A 22089-nucleotide genomic window follows, 5' to 3' on the forward strand; every position below is an offset into this window, starting at 1 on the left:
AGGATTACCGAACTTTACAGTTGAAAACTGAATGGTGGTCCTCCTACTTACTCTTTGATGTTAAGAGTTATAAGATAATATGTAAACAAGCAATTAAACAATGGTTTGCTAAACTTGGAACTTCCTTACAAGCATTAACTTCATTCAATCTAACTCTTATCAATATTTGTTCACCAAGATAATTGCATCCTCTTTCATTTCTTTGCTTGTATGCATAGATGGATGCAGTTAAGATGTTTTTAAATAATACCTTTAAAATTAAGAACCTTAGACAACTCAAATTCTTCATGGGTTTAAAGTTAGCACAATCCTACGAAGGTATACACCTGTACTAAAGAAAATATTCTCTAAATAATCTTGCCGACATTAAAATGTTTGTTGCAAAACCTTACTTTTCTCTGATGGTGAAAGACACAAAATACATGTTCAAACAAGAAACATACATCCACGACATTGAATCATATAAATGTTTTGTTGTACAGTTCTAAGCTAGTTTATACAATCACGATCCATACATCAAGAAACACATAGTGTCCTAACGTATATATATAAAAGAATCACCATCAGAAGTTATTTTCTTTCCTTCTGATTTTATCATGCAACTTAAAGGTTTTAGCAATTCCAATTTAATATCTTATCTAATCACATGTGACTTACGTATTAGATATTGTGTTTTTCTTGGATCATCATTAATATCAAGGAAATTAAAGCCATATAAAATGGTTCATAGTCTACTCAAACATGCAACTCAGAACCATGTTTGTGCGCCAAACCCTACACTACTGCAGAAATCGAAATGTAAGCTTGCATTCAGAAAATTTAGCTTCAAAAGTGGGATGTGATTGTTGTAATAAAGTATTCATAAATCTAAAACATTGTTCAAGAGATATAAATTCATTTCCACTTCAAACAATAACTTTTGAGTTCCCACAAAAATGCTGCTAATTCTGCATTAACTAAAAGAATGTTGAGAGTGGGATTTGAACCCACGCCCTTTCGGACCAGAACCTTAATCTGGCGCCTTAGACCAACTCGGCCATCTCAACTTATATTAAACATATTTTGTAGTGCATATATAATACAAATTACTTTTCATGTAATTTATAATTAATTAGATTAAAATTAATAAAACCCTTTAAAGTACAAATTATATTAGAAACAAAATTATATACTTTTCTAAAATATTTCTGGTAGAAAATAATAAACCCTTAATATAATTTATTTTATATGTAAAATGTAAAATACTCATTAATTTTATAAGTTATTAATATTTTTGTAAAATTTAGATAGTTGTGTAATGAATTCTGAATCATAGGTACTACTTGTTTAATAAGTCTCTCTTAGTTTTATGATTTTCAATAAAATTGAACCATTAATTAAATGTGTATTAAAAATAACTATATATGTCGTTAATACTCATCGCTTGTATACAATTATTTTGCATTTACCATTTCTTAATCCATCTTAGAATTCATATTACCAGTTAGCTTACACGATAAAGTTTCTTTTTTTTTAACTCGGAAAATACTTTATAGGCACAAGTAGCTCTAAAAGCTTTTCTTTTCTATTATAACCACCCAATTTGTAAGTAAGTGACAACGTAATAAACTTTTTATTATTTTTTAATATCAATTACTCCCCGTATTTAAACTTAGAAAGGTATAGTATCATATTTTTCTCTTTTTTATCTTCAAGTAATTTTCCTCTTTTTATTTTTCGCTGGAAAAAAAAAGGACATAAGCAAATTTTGGGATAAAAATTGACACAAGGAATGTGGAGTGATTGTGCATCCTATCTTAGTTGTACAAAGACTGAAAAATAAAAGACAAATAGGAAGAATATTGAATGTGCATGATGAAAACTTGGGGACAAACCAAAATGCAGGAAAAGAGAAAACCAAGAAGAAAAAGTACTCAATATTATTCATGGAGAGAATATTATAAGCTTACCTAAAGAAGAGACCAATGTATATAGGAGGACAAAAAGTTTTAATATGTTATCATATAAATCAAAATACTTCCACTTTACAACTTATTCTAGCAATATAATAATATATATTAATAATATATGTTAAATATTTAAAATAATTAAAATAATAATATATTAAATTATGAAGTGAAAGTAACTTTTTGAACACTTTTTAAATACAAAAAATTATTACTTCAACTTAAGGAGACATGGACAAGGAATAAGTGCTAATAATTCAACCAAAAAAATTTGTTGACGTATACTTAAAGATAATCCTACTTTTGTTTACATATACTTAAAGATAATCCTACTGATATTGGATGAGAAAATCCTAAGAAAGTGAGAAATAGTTTTAGCACACATTAATAGACAAATAATTTCAACTAGAAAATAATTTATATCAACATCAATGTAAAAACTTTAACTTATATTTAACTAAAAAATAGTTTCATTGGAGTCGATTAAGCATTTTAGTTCTCATGGGCTGAAAAATAACCCTATCAGTGTTATTAAGAAAGTGCTAACATATAAACGTTATCAACTAAAAATAATATATGATGTTAGCAAAAAGAATGTGTTTGGCAAATTAAAAAATAATATAAATGATTACACAAAAATCTCAACGAGACCTTAATGAACTTTAGCTAAAAAATAACACTAGTCTATATTGATAAAAGAAACATTTTTTTGTGATAATAACTAAAAAATCATCATCATCAATTTAACTACATCACTTGAATAAATGATGTTAAGCCAATGACTTATGAGCATAGGGCGTCCAACTAAAACCCAAGCCAACAATATCCCAATTGAAGTTGGATAGAAAAGGAATATAAAGAAAAGAAACATGAATTTGAGAGATAAAAGAATATTAAATTTTTTAATTTTTACTTTTTTTAAATGAAATTCAAAATTATATAATTTTTAATTAATCAAAATATTCTTATATTTTTAAATTTTTCATTTTTTTAATTCTTATTCCAATCATTATATTTTGTTATAAAAATTGTAATTTCTTTATAAAGAAGAATTGTATTCTAAAAACATATCTTGACAAGTTGACAATAATTTTGCAGGAATCAAATTAATATACTCTTATATAACTATAACAATAACAATAAAAAAAACTCACAACATATTTAAAGGACTTTTAGTGTTCTTTAAAATTCTTAAACTTATCAATAATTGGATCATAACTAAAATGTTTAGTTATTTCTTTTTCAATTTAAGTAACCATATCATCTTCCATAAACCTTAAACTTAAGTGAGTTAGAATGTAAACATATAATATATAACTATTTAAATTCTTATATTTTAAACATTGCAAAAACAAAAAAACTTTTTGCATGAGAAATAATAAAATATAAACTGTTTGCCAGAACCAAGGGGTTCCTGTAGAAACCTTCGCGAACAATCGTCGTTTTTTTTTTGTCAAAAATACTATACTATGAAATTAATATTTCAGTGTCTAAGTGTTCAAAAGAAAGGACGGTGAGAATAGAAATAATGAGTTTGTATTTTCCTTTTTTTTCCTTAATAAATGGAATAAAAACAATAAGTTTGTGTTTTACTATTTAAGAGAAAACCAACTGAATAGGTGATGGAAAAGAATATTAAAAAATATTAACTTTTTTTCTCTTATACATTTCACAATTTCTTTATTGTTTATTATATTTAATTTTATTTTTTAATATTTATTAAAATTAAATAGTCAGTTATAAAACAAAAATTGAAAAATCTCCTAATTTAAAAAATTTCGGAAGGCTACACCACCCCCCTGTAATCCTTTATGGTAGTTCAGTGCCAAAATTGAATAGGTGCTAACAAACTAAATCGTATGATTTTGCTGTGAACTACAAGGAATATTAGTGATGCACCAGTAAAATGTTGTATGTGGAAAGGGGTATGAACCTTAGCAAACTTTTTTGTGAATCTTAATATATATGATGTATAATTATTTAGTTGTTTTCAATTTACTAATAACTAAGCTAAAGTCTTGATAAGAATACAGTCTAAAAAATATATAGTATCATCTTGATAAGAACATCATAAGGACCACGCGGCTTAAAATTATAAGATAATCATCAAATGTTATTACACTGTTCAGCCATGAAAGTTGTAACTGCAAGCTTCAATTTTTTTCATGCTCAAATATTTTAGAAACTCATCTCCCAAATTACTAGGTTTATATACTACTGATCTTGTAATAGTAACATACAATCTGAGCAAACAAATAAGTATAGGTTTTAGTTTCGATTCTACTATTTTTATCATACTTCGTCTTGGTGTAAATATTGGACAGAAGTTAGTAGCAAAAAATAATTGAAATGTAAGATTAAATTTAGGAGTTGAGATGAAGGACATTACAGTGGTATTCTTTGTATAGCTGGCCAGAATACTTTCAGTACTCAGTATATGCTATGGATAAGTTTGTTCCATTGCATGTAAAAGAGCAACATGCTGAAAGGCAGCCGATCTGATATTAATATTCAAGTTACCATTCCCTACATTGAAAAAGCAAACTGGTAGGCGATAATAAGCACCCAATAACTGCACAAAAATGAGCAGACCAACCATACCAAGAATTGTTATCACATGGCATATGAAATCGAAATGTCGTAAAATGGGTTTCCCTATGATCACAATCATTCATGCAGATTAACAGCCCTAGTTTCTAGCTTAATGCATGTACATATTTACTAATCTATTGTTGTGCTTCAATACTGCACATTGACTGAGGTACTTTTTTCCAGGATTGACATAAACGTGACATTTCGTTATGTGAACTTTTTCCAGTCTTCTCCCCTCCAATGCAATAGATGTTAGTATGCATATTTATTATATTGATTACACTCCCCAAAAACATCACTGCGACAAGAAATTTCATCCGCTTGCATTATCACCTACACTATCCATCCGCTGCAAAGAACAAACAAGAGGAGCAGATCTAAGTATTTACATATGATGATTGAAATGTCAATATTATAATAACTTTATAGTACAGTGCAGAAGGGAAATCCAAAATTAACAACTCAGTGCTATAAATTCACACATCCATTTGCCAGTTTGTTCCTAACTTCACCCAAGGCAGGGCGACCACATTATGCAGTGTTGTCATGAACCTACCCAAGCGATGAGCAATAATGATTTCTGTGGACTATTTTTTTTATTTCAGCGTTAAAATGTGTAAATATCCTGGATTTACAACTGTTTCAATCAAAATCTCATCCACTTGCCAGTTTGCTTTGCATTTCATCCATGGCAGGAGGGCTAGGATACCATGTACTATTTGCAATGAAGCCAACTTAGATGGGCAATAATAAACTAGGAAAGTGATTAACTCCTAAACATTTAAAATTTTAAAAATCAATTGAAATCATTTATTACCCAGACAAACACAAACTAATTCAAGTTAAAAATGCATAGGGAACAATATTTATTTGGAGTTAAAACAAGCTGTAGGCCAAGCCAGCCTAACTGTTACCTATCTTAACCACCAACTTTTATTGGTTGTTTCTCAAAGACTTATGATATTATATTTTGTTTCTGGTGACTCAGTAGGCTGGTGAAGGCATTTTACAGAGAAAAATCATTTATAATAACTGTGCTATCTATTCATCAGCCCATCCAAAGAAAACTGTGCTAACAATTTCCAAGTCCAAAAAATTAAGATGCACCATCCATTAATGGGTACATCCCACCATTTTAGGCAATCTGGGATAGATTGGTATAATGAGCTTAGCTTCAGCCCTTTTTGCATCCCATTTATCTTCCAGTTGGATTTGGGCAATTTAAGTCAGCCCAAATCAAGCTGGTTTTGGCTGGCAGTTGCAAAAGAAACTAAACCAGTGATCTTTAGAAAATAGAATTGACACCATAGAATAAAACTCACCATTCTTTTGCTTACATAAGGCTGAATTTTGATTGCCATCTCAGACTCTGTTTCAACATTTAACTTCTGCAACTGTTTCTCCCTCTCAAATTCTTTTCTGGATTCTCTTCTGCTACCAGATTGCCAGACTCTACCAAAATTAGGAAGCCAGCTGGCATCACGACCATTCCTTATCGTCTCTCCCCTTTTCTCCTTCTCCATTTCAATCTTTCTCTTTTCAACCCAAGCTGCTCCCACCCGATTTGGATTCAACATTTTGGACTTCCCTAACTTGTTTGAACTAGAATGCATCTGAACTGCCTCAGTTGTGTCAATCCATGGTGGAGGTGCTTCAGAATAAACTTTTTTCTCAGCACTTTCAATAGGCATAGAAGAAATCTGAGTGATCAATTGTACACCTGAAAACGTAAAAGAATCATAGTAGAAAACACATCATCATTCTAGTTTACCACCTCTATCCATGGTAGTAGAATAGAGATACAAGTAATGTATCGGAGAGCTGATATTATGAATCATAAATCGTATAGTGAATCATAAGATTCATAAACATTAAAAAATTTAATATATACTTAAATATATAAGATATGTATCCATGCAAGATACAATAAATTATATATATATATACCACACAATTTCACCAAAACAACCTCTAAAAAAATAATGTGGTGCATACATGTTATTAAACAAATTCTGTCTATCTTTTTTAATTTACTCATTTTTTAAAATCCACACTGATTCACACAATACGGAATCGTTTCGTTTCGCGATTCAGCGATTCTTCGTGCGAATCGCATGATACAGATTCAGGGACGAAAAAGATTCTTCAAACGATTCGTATCATGGGAGGGTGAAACCGTATCGTTCCGTACTATACGTATCGTGAATCGTAAGATACTAACTACTATGCCTCTATCAACCTCTCCATGAGAATAGTAAAATTTTAAAACTCTTTCTCCGCATTCATATTAGTCTTAAATATTTTGTACATATACAAATTCCCAGTGCAACTAAGTGTACATATTCAATAGGCACATGCTTTTCATCTTTACAGTACTTCAATGATGGAAGCAAAACAATATATTCATAATTACAAATAGATACCCTGATGAATGCTTTCACCGCTAACCATTCTACCATTGTCACGCCCCTGGCACATTGACACAAAATGCAATATTTTCTATCAATACCGAATTACAAGTAAGGTTAGACAACTACAACACTGGAGAAGGGTATGAAAGTGTTAAAAGATAAATTAGAAATTATAAGAAATACAAATACGCAGTGTGCTAAGCCAACCATAATCTTGATCATGGTAGACTTAAAAGTAGGCAAAAATCCAAACAATTTCATCTTGCTTGCTTACCAATGAAGTTACCACCGAATGATTTTTGATAGTCTGAAACTCAAGTAGTTAGATTCTAATGACTTATTTGAAACAACTAAAGCCTAAAGACCAAACAAACCTGTTTATCACAGGAGTAACCATTACTTGATGATTGTCTACCATCATGAGGGAAAGAATGGCTTCTCCTTTCAACTGAGGCACAATATAAGCACACCGAAAATATCAAATTAGAACCCAAAAGTATCGAATCTCACCATAGATGATAGTTGTAAAGAGTAAAAAAAAAATACGTTTTAAGTAGACAGGGTAACCATACCCAAAAAATCTTGAAAAACAATAGGTTTTGCATCAGGGCGCGCTTCCGACGAGGTAGCAACATTGGCGATTCCAGAGAGTCCTGAACTAGATATCTGATACTCATTTGTATAGTTTGGTAAAGGTAAAACAGGATTTGAAGGATACGACTTCACAGAATGGGAATAAACATTTGTTTCAAAACTATTACTATTTCCACTGGTGAGTTGATTATGGATATGATCATCACTTGAAGGACCAACCACCGTTCTGCGACTTCCCTCATTCGCTTCATCCTTTCGCGCCACGCACTTCTTCTCCCACTGAACTCGCAAAAGCGAAACAACAACAATTATTTCTCAATTTCCCAAACGTGCAAGGAAACACACAATAAAATCGATACAAATCGTAAATTACCTTGGTCACATCATCATCGGAAAACATAAACGCGTCCAATTGATCCGCCGCAGCACCGTATTTCCAGAAGAAGTGCTTCAAATTCTTCAGGTGTAGGGCACTGGCGAGGTGGCGAATCGCATTGGCGCTGTCACGAGAACCGAAGGCATCCATGAAAATAGTTAGAGCTTGGTAATAGTGATTTAATTTGAATAAAAAAGGTGGATAGTGTACCAGGCAAAGGAACTGGAGTGTTCGTGGATGTCTTGGTCGCAGAAGACACACCAGAAGCGATTGCGAGAAGCCAGTTGGGGATTGAGAGGGATAGGGGCGTTGAGGAAAAAGCGAACATCGGAGAGTTTTTTACGGAAGCGAGATAGGAAGGTGGAGAGGGATTTCTTGTGGTTAGGGAAGTACTTGTGGCGGAGACCTTGGTCGTGGTTTATGCCGCACGCTTTGCAGAACTCGAACTCGCTTTTCTGCGTCTGCTGCTTCTTCATCTTCTTCTCTCCCTCTTCGTTCCACAAACAAAATGTTTTTTTCCTATTCTCATCATCCAAACAGTGCTTTTCAGTTTCGGTATCTATTCACTTTTACCTCTAAATATTATAATTTAAAAATAATAATAATAATAATAATTTATAAAAATAAAAATTAAGGAATTGTATAACTATTTTATTAGTTACAAGATTAACTAGTTAGTTATGAGGCTTGAAACTCTTAAATCATGAGTTTGGACACATGTATCGGACACCGACACTCGAAAGATATTTATAGGACAGGTTGTCAAAAAATATTTGTTGGATTTCTAACCATTCTAACACAATTTTGAAAAGGAAAAATACATTAATTTTATAAAAACTTAAATTTATTGTATGAATTTTTAGCATGATTATAAAAATAAGTAACAATCCTTTTAAACTAATCATGAAAATTATTTTTTTTTAAAAAAAACTAAAACATATTTCTACATATAAATCTTTATTATTAATTTATATAATTCATAATTATATAATATATAAATTTGTACTCCGTATCCTACATTTTAAAAATTATTTCTATATCCGTGTGATCTCTCTCAGTGTCTATGCTACCTACATAGTTTTAGTTTTAATTTCATAAAATTAGAAATAACGATGCACTAATGAAATATTTATCGCCACACTAAAAATGTATTTAGCAGGAAACACGCGTGTTTTTTTATTCATCAAACTATCTTATTTTTAAAAAGGTAAAATTTAATAATTTTTTATTAATTTTAATTTTATACACATTTTTACGTATAATATTTATGTTATAAAATGTAAAAAAACATATTACATATAAGAGGACACTGAATTCCACTCATTCTCACTTTTAAAATTCTTCTTTCTTTTATATCACACCTTTTGACTTCATTATTTATAACAAAACATTTGAGTTTTACAAATCACATTCTCTTTTAATCATATTTATACAATATAAAAAGTTACATTGTTAATTATTTTACATGATAAGTTTAATTATATTGACTTTTTTGAGATTGATGTGTTGCAAACAGAATTTAAGTTACTCTTTTTTTCCTTTAACTTTAACAAATAGGATTGAATAGGTAAGTTAAAAATATATATGGTGATTTAACAAATAGGATTGAATAGGTCAATTAAAAATATATATGGTGATTTAACAAATAGGATTGAATAGGTAAATTAAAAATATATATGGTCATTTAGCAAATAGGATTAATATTTCAAATAACAAATCAACCATCAATTAATCAATATATTATATTATAGAAGATTTTTGAAATAGCTAAATCTGTTAAGTATTTGTGTTGGTATTTTTCTTAGTTTTAGTTTATCTTTTTAATTATTTTAGCAATATTGAGAGGTATATATTAAAGTAGTGAAACATATTTAATTAAATTCTTCTCTCAAGTAGGATATTTGGGAGGTATTTCTCTCCTTACTTCTTTTCAATTATTAGAGTAACACTCCTATTTTTATTCATATTTAATAAAATATTATGTATGTAATATCTAATTAACATATAAACATATACAACTATCTTATACTATGTTTTATATACACGAAGGTTTAAAAAAAATAAAACATTCAAAATAAAAACATCTCATCCTCCTACTATTTAATGAGGAGTTTTATCACTTACAACCTCATCTGCTCATGTGTAAATTAACACGATCATCATAGATTAAAAAAAACAAACACAAAACAAAACACATGGTAAACTAACTATTTTTAAGAATTCTAATATAAATTTAACTTTTGATAACAAGCCTAATCCATCAAATTCTCATAATTTGCACAAAATCATCAAGTGTCTATCACATTCATCATCCACGTTACTCCTGTCAAATTCCTACTAACTCACATACTCAGACATTTGACTCTACTTCCGAAAGACTCGTACAATGAAATTAACATCAAAAGACCTACACATGTCATACTACTTGTTAAGAATCCACACAATCATGCACATAATCATCTCAATATTTCATCATCTCATATGACAGGGTAAATTCATATGACCTGAAAGACTAGATTATATTTCAAACCGCAGACAAAGTTATATGAACCTCCTTTGACTCTCACCAACGGAATAACTTCATCTATGTAATTTTATTATATCAGTAGAGTCAAGATCGTCTCATTCACAGGATATTCACAAATCAATACACCATAATAACAATCTCAACACGGTATTTCCTTTCCTGAAAATACTATGTTTTGATCTCACTTTCACATCATTCCATACCTCATGTAACGCATCAATATATCATTCAATCACATTATTTTTTAAACTTTTCTAAACAATCCAAATATATCTCAAAATTCACTTAAACACATAACTAAGTTCCTTTAATCATATATTTAAATAAAAAAATAGAATTTTCACCTAAAAACAATAAGCAATAATAAATTAGGCTTTGAAAAGCAAAAATAAAAAATTTAGGTTTTTTTTACTGGCTTGAGCAAAATTTGTTCACTTGAACGAGAATGGGTCTCGCCCAAGCGGAAATTCTCATGCTTGAGCAAGATTGAAACTGCAAGCACCCAGAATTTTATCACAAGCCTCACTTGAAAGAGATTCCTTTTTGTTTGGGCGAAAACGAACCCGAGAGCACCCCATCTTTTTATTTTAGTTTTGCTTAAGCGAGAATTATTTCACTTGAGCGAGATATGCAAAAAAAATTGCATAATTATGCCTAATTTCATCATTTATAGTCAAACAAAAACAATTTTAATAACTCATTCACTTCAAGAGTAACTTACACTATATGAACTATACAAATCAACCAAATTTTCATATTTAAACAAAAATATCTACTATAACTCATCCATATCAAAATCAATATATTCACATTTGATTTCAAATAGTACCCTACATTACTCAGAAACAATCAATCCTGCAAACAAAATTTGGAATTAATGATCACATTACCTCACATCCAGATCTTTTAACCTATGATTTTATATAAAGTTAAACCTAGTTTCATGAAGTTGAAGAAATATACATTTTTATGATTCATATATATATTGCATATTACTTTTCTAAGTTAACAAATTTACTTTCATTGGTTCACGAGCCAGAAGTAATTCAAAAATAAACTGTAAAAATCTACCATTACTTTTTCGGAAACCCAAAGCGATATTTACTACAAATAATTATAATTTAAAACTTTAATATAAGTACATAAAGGAAAATACTATAAAAATAATTTTATATTAATCAAAGATATAACCGAGAAAATAATATTATGAACTCTCGTTCTCACTTAAATATATCTTTTTAGAATTTCCGAAAAAAATATTAGAAACTGAAATGGTATATTTGAATTTATAAAACCCATAAACATAAAAAAAAATAAAAAAATAGAGGAACGGAATAAGAGATTTTTTGAAGAAATAAAAAATAAAGAAAGTGAAATAAAATATGTAAACAATGAAATCAAATACAACTAGATAAATGAAGACTTAATAAAATATAAGATTTTTGTTTGAAAATATTGTAAAAGAATTTAAAAAAGAAGTATGTGAAAAAATCCCCACAGTATTTTTAAATTTAATTTTTTTTTCCAAAAATTATTAGAAAAATAAAAAATATAGTAAAAACTCTTTACTACCTGAAAATTCACAGAACATTTATGATTGTAGAAATTGAAGTGTCTGAATTAGGATTTGGAAGAATATTAAAAAATAAAACTAGAAGAAGAAGAAGATTAAATTATAAGATACTATTATGGAGTCTGGAATGAAACTCAAAAGAAGTACACTATTATTAAAAAATAAATACTTTCAATTGTTTTATGTATTACAAAGTTTCAAATATATATACAATAATTTTAAAGAAAATGATAATTCTAGACTTAAAAATACAATTCTTTAATGAAACTATGAGTTTAATTTTATTTTCTATATTTGTTATGTTTTCAATATTTATACAAAACGAAGGATCTTATAAATTATTTTTTCATCACTTATAAAATATGAAGATTAATTTGATAAAATGTATATTAGTGAGAAATGAATACAGGTAATGAGGGTACTAATTAATATTAAGAGAAAATATATATTGTAAGTTAAATATTTTCAATATCAGTTATTCCGTCCTACCATAAATATTTGATAACAATATTATGATTAAATTTCTTAGATATATTTTTGTTTCTAATATAATTTGTTCCTTTATAGGATTTTATTAATTTTAATCTAATTATTTATAAAATGTAACCAAATTAAATATACTATATATATTAAAAAAATACATTTATCATCAGTTGAGATGGCCGAGTTGGTCTAAGGCGCCAGATTAAGGTTCTGGTCCGAAAGGGCGTGGGTTCAAATCGCACTCTCAACAAAATAAATAAATAGTTTTTATGTTTAATTTTTAGCTCTTAAATAATATTAATAATATAATTAATACAAAATTTAAAATAGTATATATATATAAAAGTATAAAACGAGAAACGGGGTTTAAACCTGTTTTTTATTACTTGAATTTAGAACAACTTTTCCTCATTTAAATAAAAATATCTTTCAATCTTTGAAATTAGAGAAATATTAATTAACTATATTCAGTGTCAATATATTTTATAAGAAAATTTTATTTTCAGTATTTTTAAATATATTTAGGTCAATTTTGTCTCCTTAATTTGAAAGTAATGCTTTGGTAGCAAAATTAACAATTGAGTATTCTTACAATATATATTTTTTTAAAGAGATCTCCATTTATATAAGTTAGAATCCTACTAGACTGAACTTTAAGTTTAATCCAACTTCATGAAATCGGCTCATGAGATTAAGGTTTGCATCCACATATATACAATGAAATATCTTTATTTTTAGTCGATATGGGATCTCCAACATGTCATACTTTATTATATAAGATACAACTTTTTATTTGATTTTATGAGATATTTGAAACAAAAGTTATTTTACACATAGTAAGTTGAGTGCTCAGTATTTGCCATTATAAAAAAGATATATTTAGAAAAAAAAAGTTGTTTCATTCATAGTAAGTTGAGTATTAGAGATAAACTTGTTATTTAAAAAAAGTAATAAACCTTAATCATATTAATAAGAATTATATTTAATGATGATTTATTATGATGATTCTAATCTACATGTCATCTGTCAAACCGGAGATCACATTTTCGGTAGAGGTCGAGACAAAGAAGAAGCCGATTCTGAAATCAAAATGGATGAAGAAGGTTGTTCCTCGCAACGAGAAGTAGGTGCAGATCAAGAAGAAGTTCTGCGAATCGAAGTTTCACACTGTTTGCAAGGAGGCTCAATGCCCTAAATTGGCAGCTAGTGCTATTGACCATGTACAGGTTCTGCTTTCTGTACCTATTTTTTCCAAATCCAGTTTATTCATTAATAATGAATGTGTTTTCAGCTTCAGCTTCAAACTGCTTTGAGCTTTTATAAATAAATGAATCAATTAACTATTAAATAATATAAGTGAAGGTATCCTGCTTTTCTTTATCTGCTTTTCCTTTTCGATTTAGAATGAACTGTGTTATGAATTTTGCTTTGCACTGTTCTTAATTAGGATTAGTTTTATATATTGGTGCTTATCTACCACTTTATACATCATTAGCTTGATTTCTCAATAAAATTTAGCTCATTATTACTACGCCAGCCTTTCAATTACAAGTGAAATGGATGTGGACCATATATAGAAATTTCCCTATATTTGTGATGGATTTGAGCATTTAGATTCTGTTTTTTAATATAAAATTGTTTAGATTCTGTTTTTTAATTCAAAATTGTTTATCCAGTTGAATACTTCTGCAGAAGAGATTGTTCTTTCACTCACACAGAGTCCAGGTGATTAGACCAAAAGCACCTGAATTCAGCACGTTGAATGTTTGAGCATTGCTCTTTTCAAGATCATAAGTAAATTCTGATAGAAGATCCATCTTTTCAATGTCAATAGCAGAATCAGCATTAAGGCCCTGCAGCCAACCAGAGACCCTACAGTCTTTAGGGGCACTTGATCTGTCAAATGCAACGCTCTGTCGGATAGAAAAATTATCAGTACTGAAATTTAAAAATCTAAAAAATGGATTCAGTGTAGCAGTGGCATGAAGATAAAAGTATGTTGATACAAGAACATCCATCATAAAGAAAATAACAGATAGAATTCGGAAGAAATGACAAGTTTAAATTATCAACAACTGAGAATTTCTCAAAAGCAATATCATTCTGTTCAATGTCCACCACAAAAGCAACTAAAGAGTCGTTTATTTAATCTTCTATTTCATGTTTTATTCTGTTTTCACTTGTGAATTACTAAAGTACCTGTTATTACAGATATTAGAAACACTAGTTCAAACCTACGTGTGTAGGTTATGAGTCACTTTTTCAGAGTTTTCTTGTAATAATGGGGAGGGTATTTATCGTTGACAATTAATTGAAATTATTGGAAAGTTACTTACCGTTCACAATTAATTGTTATTAGAGAGAGATTACTTATCATTAATTATTTTTATTATTGTTGTATCCTAAAACCACCATATATAGTATCTTCCTTTAAGCAATGTAACACACAACAAACAACCACATACACTTAGCTTACTCTTTATTTTCATATACTCTCTATTTCTTCTCTTGGGTGTAAGTGTTTAACCCATGTAGAGAGAATTTGTTTTGGGACTATTTATCTATTAGCTTGAGAGGCATTATACTCCGAGTACTATTACAGTGGAAGTTTTGATTCTCTCACCGATGATTTTTTACCTATATTTAAAGAGGTTTTTTTACCTCTATTTAAAAAAGTTTTCCACATAAAAATCTGCTATCATTCTCATCTTCCTTATTACTTTAATTTCTCATAATCTTCAATTGAAATTATGATGCTTCCATACATGATATCTCTACAAAGACGTTGATTTGAGAGATGGAGATGTGTGCCACAAAATCACAATGTGAAGTAGGGCTTTATTAGAGACTTCTTAAAGAGAGGGATCCAATTCATATCATTTGGATATTTTAGCAACTAAATTGATGTCAACTTTTTTCTGGACTATATTAATAAGTTTTTTTTCAGGAACCAAGATCATTCTGTGCTTTTTTTATTTTAAAAATTAAGAAATTATATCAATAATTAAGGTGTTTGATAGAGTATTCTCCGACGAACAGATACATATGTTATTATATTATTATAATGGATTTTCAAGTATATGTATTTTACTTTTAAATGTTAAAAGAAATCTTTTCCTGTAGATGATTACTTTTATAAATTTTGACCCATTTTTAAATTTATACTTTTACATAACTATTTTTATTCATTTTTACTGACTTCATTTAGTACAGTTTGTACTTAAACCAGTATCATTAACAAGCATTTAAAGTCTTTTTCTTGAATAATAAAAACAATCAATATATTACTTAATCTAGATTATCCAACTTAATGACCACATAGTTACATACCTTCCTATTTCTCTTAAACTCAATAAAGTATTCTTTATAAGAAGAAGACCTATAAATCAACATAATATGATACATTAAAAGCCCATATATTTAAGACTTCATGATAAACAAAGAAGATAAAATAGAAAAGAAATTGAAAACCTACCAACTAAGGGAAGTTCTTTCATACTTTCATTAAGAATACCATTGTATAGAACAAAACGTAATTCATTTATTGGAATGGTGGAATCTTCAATCAAACGAACCTCAGTTTATTTCTTGGAAAATATTCTGAATTCATGAGAAATTGGTTTAAACTTAGCTGAATTTAGAGCAATAAAGAGAGTTAAAAGTATGTGCATATTATCCTCTAACAATCTTTTTTCAAAAAGATAAATATGGTAACTTTTTAGAGTGCATTGAATTCAATCACCCTAACTTTTTTAGAAGAAAATTACTATACAAAAATATGAGATCAGAAAAAAAATCAAGTTAGCATTAACTCCTTACTTTGATGCTCCTTACTTTGATGCTTCATTTCTTATGCTAACCAACATTAGCACTCTTAATCATCTCTATGAAGAAAGCCTCATAGTAAATTAACTTGTGACCAATGTAAAGTCTTAAATAAAACTTTTCACTACCCTAACATAATGGTCACCTACAACTAATTTCTCTTAAACTCAATATGATATCCTTTGGTAGAAAGAAAACCAGTCAGATTTGTAAATCAATAGTCTAATAAAAATACTAATGATGATACATTAAAAAAAACCATTGAAAACATACCAACTAAATCACATCCTTTCATACTTTCATTCAAAATATAATTGTATAGAATAAAATATAATGTATTTATTGGAAGAGTGGAGCAATCAATCAAACAAACGTTCGTTTTTCTCTTAAAAGAAATTCCAAATTCACGACTAGTTGGTTTAAACTTTGCTAAATTCATAGCAACAAAGAGATTTGACAACGTGTACATACATTTCTTTTAAAAAGCAAGACATGGTAACTATTCAGAGTGCATTAAATTCAATCACCTTACTTTTTTTAACAAAAGAAATTACTATATGTTCTAGACAAAATAGTTTGGTATGATTCCTAGAACTTTCTAGTTAAAGCATTTAGAATTGAATGAGTTTGTTGATAGTAAGAGGTGTATTCTATAAGACATAGTTAGTTATTTTGTTATTTTCTGGATCTTAACAAATACTATCTAATCTTTAAAATTTGTATTTTCCTCAACTAATTTCAAGTATTGTAAGTAGATATTTTTTTGAATTTCACCAAAAACTTTGAGTAGTTTTGTTGAATCTCTTCTGTTAGTGATTTGAAAAAGCTTTCAAAAAGGGATGTTGTTTGGCTTGCAAAGGTTCAACCTATCCATGATAGTACACAACCCCAAACATTGAGTCTGACTAAGAAAAATGACATAACTAGTATTAGTTCCAAAAGCTTTCATCGAGACTTTCAAATGTCACACACCATTTCAGAGTAGGAAACCCTTCAACCATCATGTCTTCTAAAGTATCTTTCTATATGGTTAGGGGAGATTGACACAACAAATGCACATGTAGTGTATAAGACTATAATAAACCATCATAAAAAATACCCTTGTCAATTTGGTTTTAAATTAAAAATAGGTCGATCCTTAACCGAGATAAGTGTAGGAAAATGTATGTGGCATATTTAATTTAAGACTTAATTACCCTTTTAGTCCCTATATTAAGGGCCAAAAATCAATTATATCCCCCAAATTTTAAAAAGTTCAATGTTGTCCCAATTTTTTTTAAAAGTTCAATTTGGTCCTAAGTTTTTTTTTAAATTCAATTTGGTCCAAACTTTTTTAAAAACAATTCAATGTGGTAACAACACATATAATTCAATGTGCAGTATCGCTAAGGTAAATATGTTTTAATGAGGGCAATCTAACCAAAGGAACAACGTTGAATTGTTTTTAAAAAAAATTGGAACCATTTGAACTTTTTAAAAATCTCGAGACTGAATTAACTCTTGACTTTTAATATAAGGACTAAAAGGGTATTTAAGCTTATATGAAAAACTCACTTCTTGTTGACCACGTGGTAATTGTAATAATTTCAATTCATATTCTATTTTTATTAACGCTTTGTCATATGAATTAAGTCAATTCATTTCCTTTGCTTTGTAGGTTAGACAAATAAGTGGATGACAATTTTGGATATGAGATATGTTATTGCCAATTGATATAATATGATTCTTATGTGTTTATCTCTTAAAAAATAATGACTATTTTTCCATTAAGGTTTTAACCACCAAGTGATTTTGGGCACCATCGCATCATCTCAATTGGACACTTTTATGGAAACAATTTTGTTTAGGTGTAATCCACTTAACTCGTAATGCACTTATATTGCTTAGGGAAAGAGGTTTAATTACATTGTTTATTGGTATTTTTCAAGTGCAGTTGCAAGAAGGTTGTCTGATTCCACCAACAAATATATTGTGATCTACCAATTATTTTTCCATCGTCCAAGCTTGGTCTTCATATTATACTAGCCAGATGCAAGTTTTTACGCAAATTATGTCTAGTAAACAACATTTGTAGTTTACACTTCATATTTGAATTGATAATTCAATATGTAAACATTTATTTTTATTATAATTACGCAAGAAGGAATTTACAATATCAAGTTGCAAGAAGAGATTCCATTATATAGATTTCAATAAAGTCTACGTTTATCAAATTACAAAAAAGTAATAACTGAAAAGCAAAACTAATATATGTCATCAATGACATCCATGTTGTGGTCTCCAGATATACACAATCATATCATCATTGATTGATCAGGCTAGCATAAGGGTTGTGTCCCTTCCCATGCAGGTGAACCCTTGACGACCTTCGTCCACCATCAATTACAATGTCGTTGCAATTCTACGACAAATATCATACAATCATACAATTTATATTCAACAAAAGCCAACATGTATAATTTAAAAAACAATTTATAAGTTCTAACCACTACGAGATGCTTAGTGTCACTGTCATTTGTTTGTTGATGTCCTCCAACATCTTCATGTGCATCAGGGATTATCATCAAAGGATGATCATCCTCATCCTTTTGAATGATATATGGATGTGATACATAGCGAAATCACTCCATATATGCAGGGATGCATGCTCTCACATCAACTACAAAGGCGACATCCTCGACGACATAATCATTAAAATGTACTCATCATCGGTCCAACTCACCTATTCAGGAGTTGCCATCTATCGCCACACTTGGGTGACGAGGGATAGTTTGAATATATCCATGTTGTCAGAGTACACACTCAGACAATTGCAACTGTCTGCTTATCCCCAAATGAATGTACCCAGAAACATGTTACAAAATTCAATTTGCCTTGCACTCCCCCAATGCCTTCCAGATTTATGATTCTACACAAATTTTATATTAGAGATTTCAAAATTAAAAAAAAAAAAACTTACCTTTCTTCTACAGTGAATAACGACTCCAAACCCTGCCAGTAACCACAAGAAAGCAATTGGAATGCACTCTTACACACTGTAGTATACAACAAACCACTCAAAGCACACCAAAATCGCACAAAGTGCTTATCAAAATAGTCACGAAAAAACACAGAGGACAGAGAAGGAGGCACTACTGCACTAAGGTTTATTTAAAACCTCCTAGTGTCATTTGATTATTTCACGTTTTTTTATGAGATGCAAGAAGAAGAATGATGGGATGCAGAAAGAAACACCGTAGGTTAAATTATATAATAAAGCCCAGGTCATGTCCAATATACTTTCTATAAAATCAAAATTGTACTTTTAGTTTTCATATTTTAATTTTGCATAAAAGTTTTATCCAATAATTATGGAAGTATTATATAAGTAGGACATATCATTGATTTGTATAAATTAATAAAAAAATTACGAAATATTTCACCTAAATATAAAAAATACGTATAAGATATGACAAAAGTCATTTTATTTCAATATTTTTATTTTGTAAATCTATACAAATTAATGATATTTATTTTTTAATCTATACAAATTGTTGTTTCTTAGATCTCTCAAATATAAAAATTGATTTGTAATAATTGGTAGTTAAAATCTTGCTTGTTAATTAGATATCAATTTAGAAATTATTTAACAATAACATAAATTAATTTAAAAATCAATTTTTCTTTTAATTTCTAAAATGATTTCTAATTTAATTACTATTGCAATTAATTATTTTGATATTTATTTCATGATTTTCTTATTTTATGATTTTTTTTAGTGTATGATGTATAATTTGACTTTGAGAACACTCTCTGAATAATAATACTATTCTTTTTACTTCAATTCTCTCCTTCTTCTCTTTTTCTGTTTTGTGCTAAGATTTTCGTTTGCCCTCTCGTTCTCTCTTCAATCGGTGATTCTTGCTTGGCAGCATTTTCTTCACACAGGAAGCATTATCTTACCATTTTCTTCTTCTCAATAGTACGTGTAAGATAGTTTAACATCTTAATATAATTTTTGTATCATAAATTCATTGATTTTTTATAATTACTACCTTAAAAACTATATAAGCAGAGACTTTTAGTTGATTAACAATTTAAAACTTTAAAAATATTTATTAAGAAAAATATCCCAACACTACATATATAATTATTAAACTCTTAAATAAATTAACTCCTATCCATAAAAATAAGTCACTACAGCCGAAAACAAAAGTTTAGAAAGATGACACATAACAGTCCAGTAATTTTTTATTATTTATTCAAAAGAACTACAAGTGAGAAACATATCAAAATAATTAAACTTATAATCAAAATTAATGAATCCATATTTTTAAAATAATTTTTATTTATTTTGTTATTATAACGAATTCCACAAAATACTATAAGAAGTATCATCACTCTTTAAATTAATTTTTTGGTGATGCTATAACCTGTCAATATTATTTTCTTATAAACACAACTCATTCATATTTCCTTAATACACTAAGAAAATTATTAAATAAAAATTAATATTATAAATAAAAAATATTTAATTATTATTAATGAAATAGATAGTATTTCATTTCATTATTGATATTAAAATTAATTTATATTATTGATAAATAATATCTACTAATTTTAGAATCTAACTAATAAATAATTAATAACTAATTAGATACTAATTTAAAAACTATTTATTATTAATAAAAATTAATTTAGATAACAACATTTTTTTAGTTTTAAAATAATATCTAATTTAATAAATATATCTACTATTTTATATCTCTAAAATTAGTTTCTATTTAATGATATTATTATTTTTGATATTTAAAATAAAATAAATTAAAATAACAAATTTAGTATCTTAAAAACATAAGAATATTCAACAGTAAAAAATAAAAGAAAATAATATTATAAGAGGATTTCAATTTTTCTTTTTCTTTTTCTTTTTTATTTGAAGTTGCTTTGTAAAAGATATTTCTAAAGTAAATTTTCTTTTTTTTCTCCAATAATATCAATAATGGGTATTTATTGTCTTTATCAATGAGGATATCTCTTAAATCTAAATCAAAGATTTTTGTTAACAAAGATTTTTTAATGCACACCTAATCAAACTAAGAAACAATATTATTTATTAACATTTTATCAGAGAATGAAAGTATTAGTGCGTGTTTGATTAAAGTCTGAAATATTGTATTCATCATGAATATAAAAATATATAAAGTTTGAAAGATTGTATTGGTTAATTTCAAAATAAAAACTATTCACAAAATTGGTTCACTGAATCATATATTAGAATTGGATGTGAACATAAACATGGAATTGAATATGAAGATCGGAAGTATATCTGGAGCATCAAAATGTGTTCACATCCCGTCACGTCAAATACAGAATTATTCATAACAAAATTTATGAAAGTGCTGTATTTTTAAATATTTATCTATTTTAGTAAATTACTAAAACAATACACGAGTTTCATAAAGTTTCCTATATTTCATTAAATGTTACTTTCATACCTTAAATAAAAACCAATTTTTAGATATAAAAAAATTATTTCTAAATTAATTTATATTATTGTTAAATAGTTTTTAAATTTGGTAGCAAAAACCTTAATTGTTAATTAGATACTAATTTAGAAATTATTTAACAATAATATAAACTAATTTAGAAATCAAACATTTATTTAGTTCATAAATTAGTCTCTAATTTAGTCACTATAGCAACTAATTACTTTTTGGTCTCTAAAATTGGTTTCTATTTCATGATTGTCTTGTAGTGATGATACAAGTTGAGAAAGAATA

General features: G+C 28.1%; 1 protein-coding gene and 2 non-coding genes across 9 annotated transcripts; 1 reads left to right on the plus strand and 2 right to left on the minus strand.

The window, feature by feature from the left end:
* Positions 1–965: 965 nt before the first annotated feature.
* On the minus strand, positions 966–1046 carry TRNAL-AAG (transfer RNA leucine (anticodon AAG)). The gene has a single exon. It is a non-coding gene; the product is annotated as a tRNA-Leu (tRNA).
* A 3296-nt stretch (positions 1047–4342) lies between these two features.
* On the minus strand, positions 4343–8470 carry LOC137821115 (coiled coil protein). Of its 7 annotated transcripts, XR_016515593.1 has the most exons (9): positions 8130–8470; positions 7917–8043; positions 7740–7822; positions 7522–7627; positions 7324–7397; positions 7224–7256; positions 6962–7007; positions 5861–6258; positions 4427–4887 (listed from the first exon to the last, which is right to left on the minus strand). XR_016515593.1 is itself a non-coding variant. In XM_068625550.2 (8 exons), exons 1-8 carry the CDS (start codon positions 8393–8395, stop codon positions 4852–4854), a joined length of 1281 nt encoding a protein of 426 aa, XP_068481651.1. In that variant the 5' UTR covers positions 8396–8470; the 3' UTR covers positions 4343–4851. The 7 variants fall into 7 exon arrangements, 3 of the variants coding, with proteins under 3 accessions (XP_068481651.1, XP_068481652.1, XP_090151473.1); XR_016515591.1 differs by lacking the exon at positions 7224–7256 and having other exon boundaries at positions 4343–4887; XM_068625550.2 differs by having other exon boundaries at positions 4343–4887; positions 7522–7822.
* A 4201-nt stretch (positions 8471–12671) lies between these two features.
* TRNAL-AAG (transfer RNA leucine (anticodon AAG)) lies at positions 12672–12752 on the plus strand. Its single transcript has one exon. It is a non-coding gene; the product is annotated as a tRNA-Leu (tRNA).
* Positions 12753–22089: the final 9337 nt, after the last annotated feature.

The sequence above is a fragment of the Phaseolus vulgaris genome, chromosome 9 (assembly GCF_051622355.1).
Source record: "Phaseolus vulgaris cultivar YP4 chromosome 9, ASM5162235v1, whole genome shotgun sequence".
NCBI classification, from domain to species: domain Eukaryota; kingdom Viridiplantae; phylum Streptophyta; class Magnoliopsida; order Fabales; family Fabaceae; genus Phaseolus; species Phaseolus vulgaris.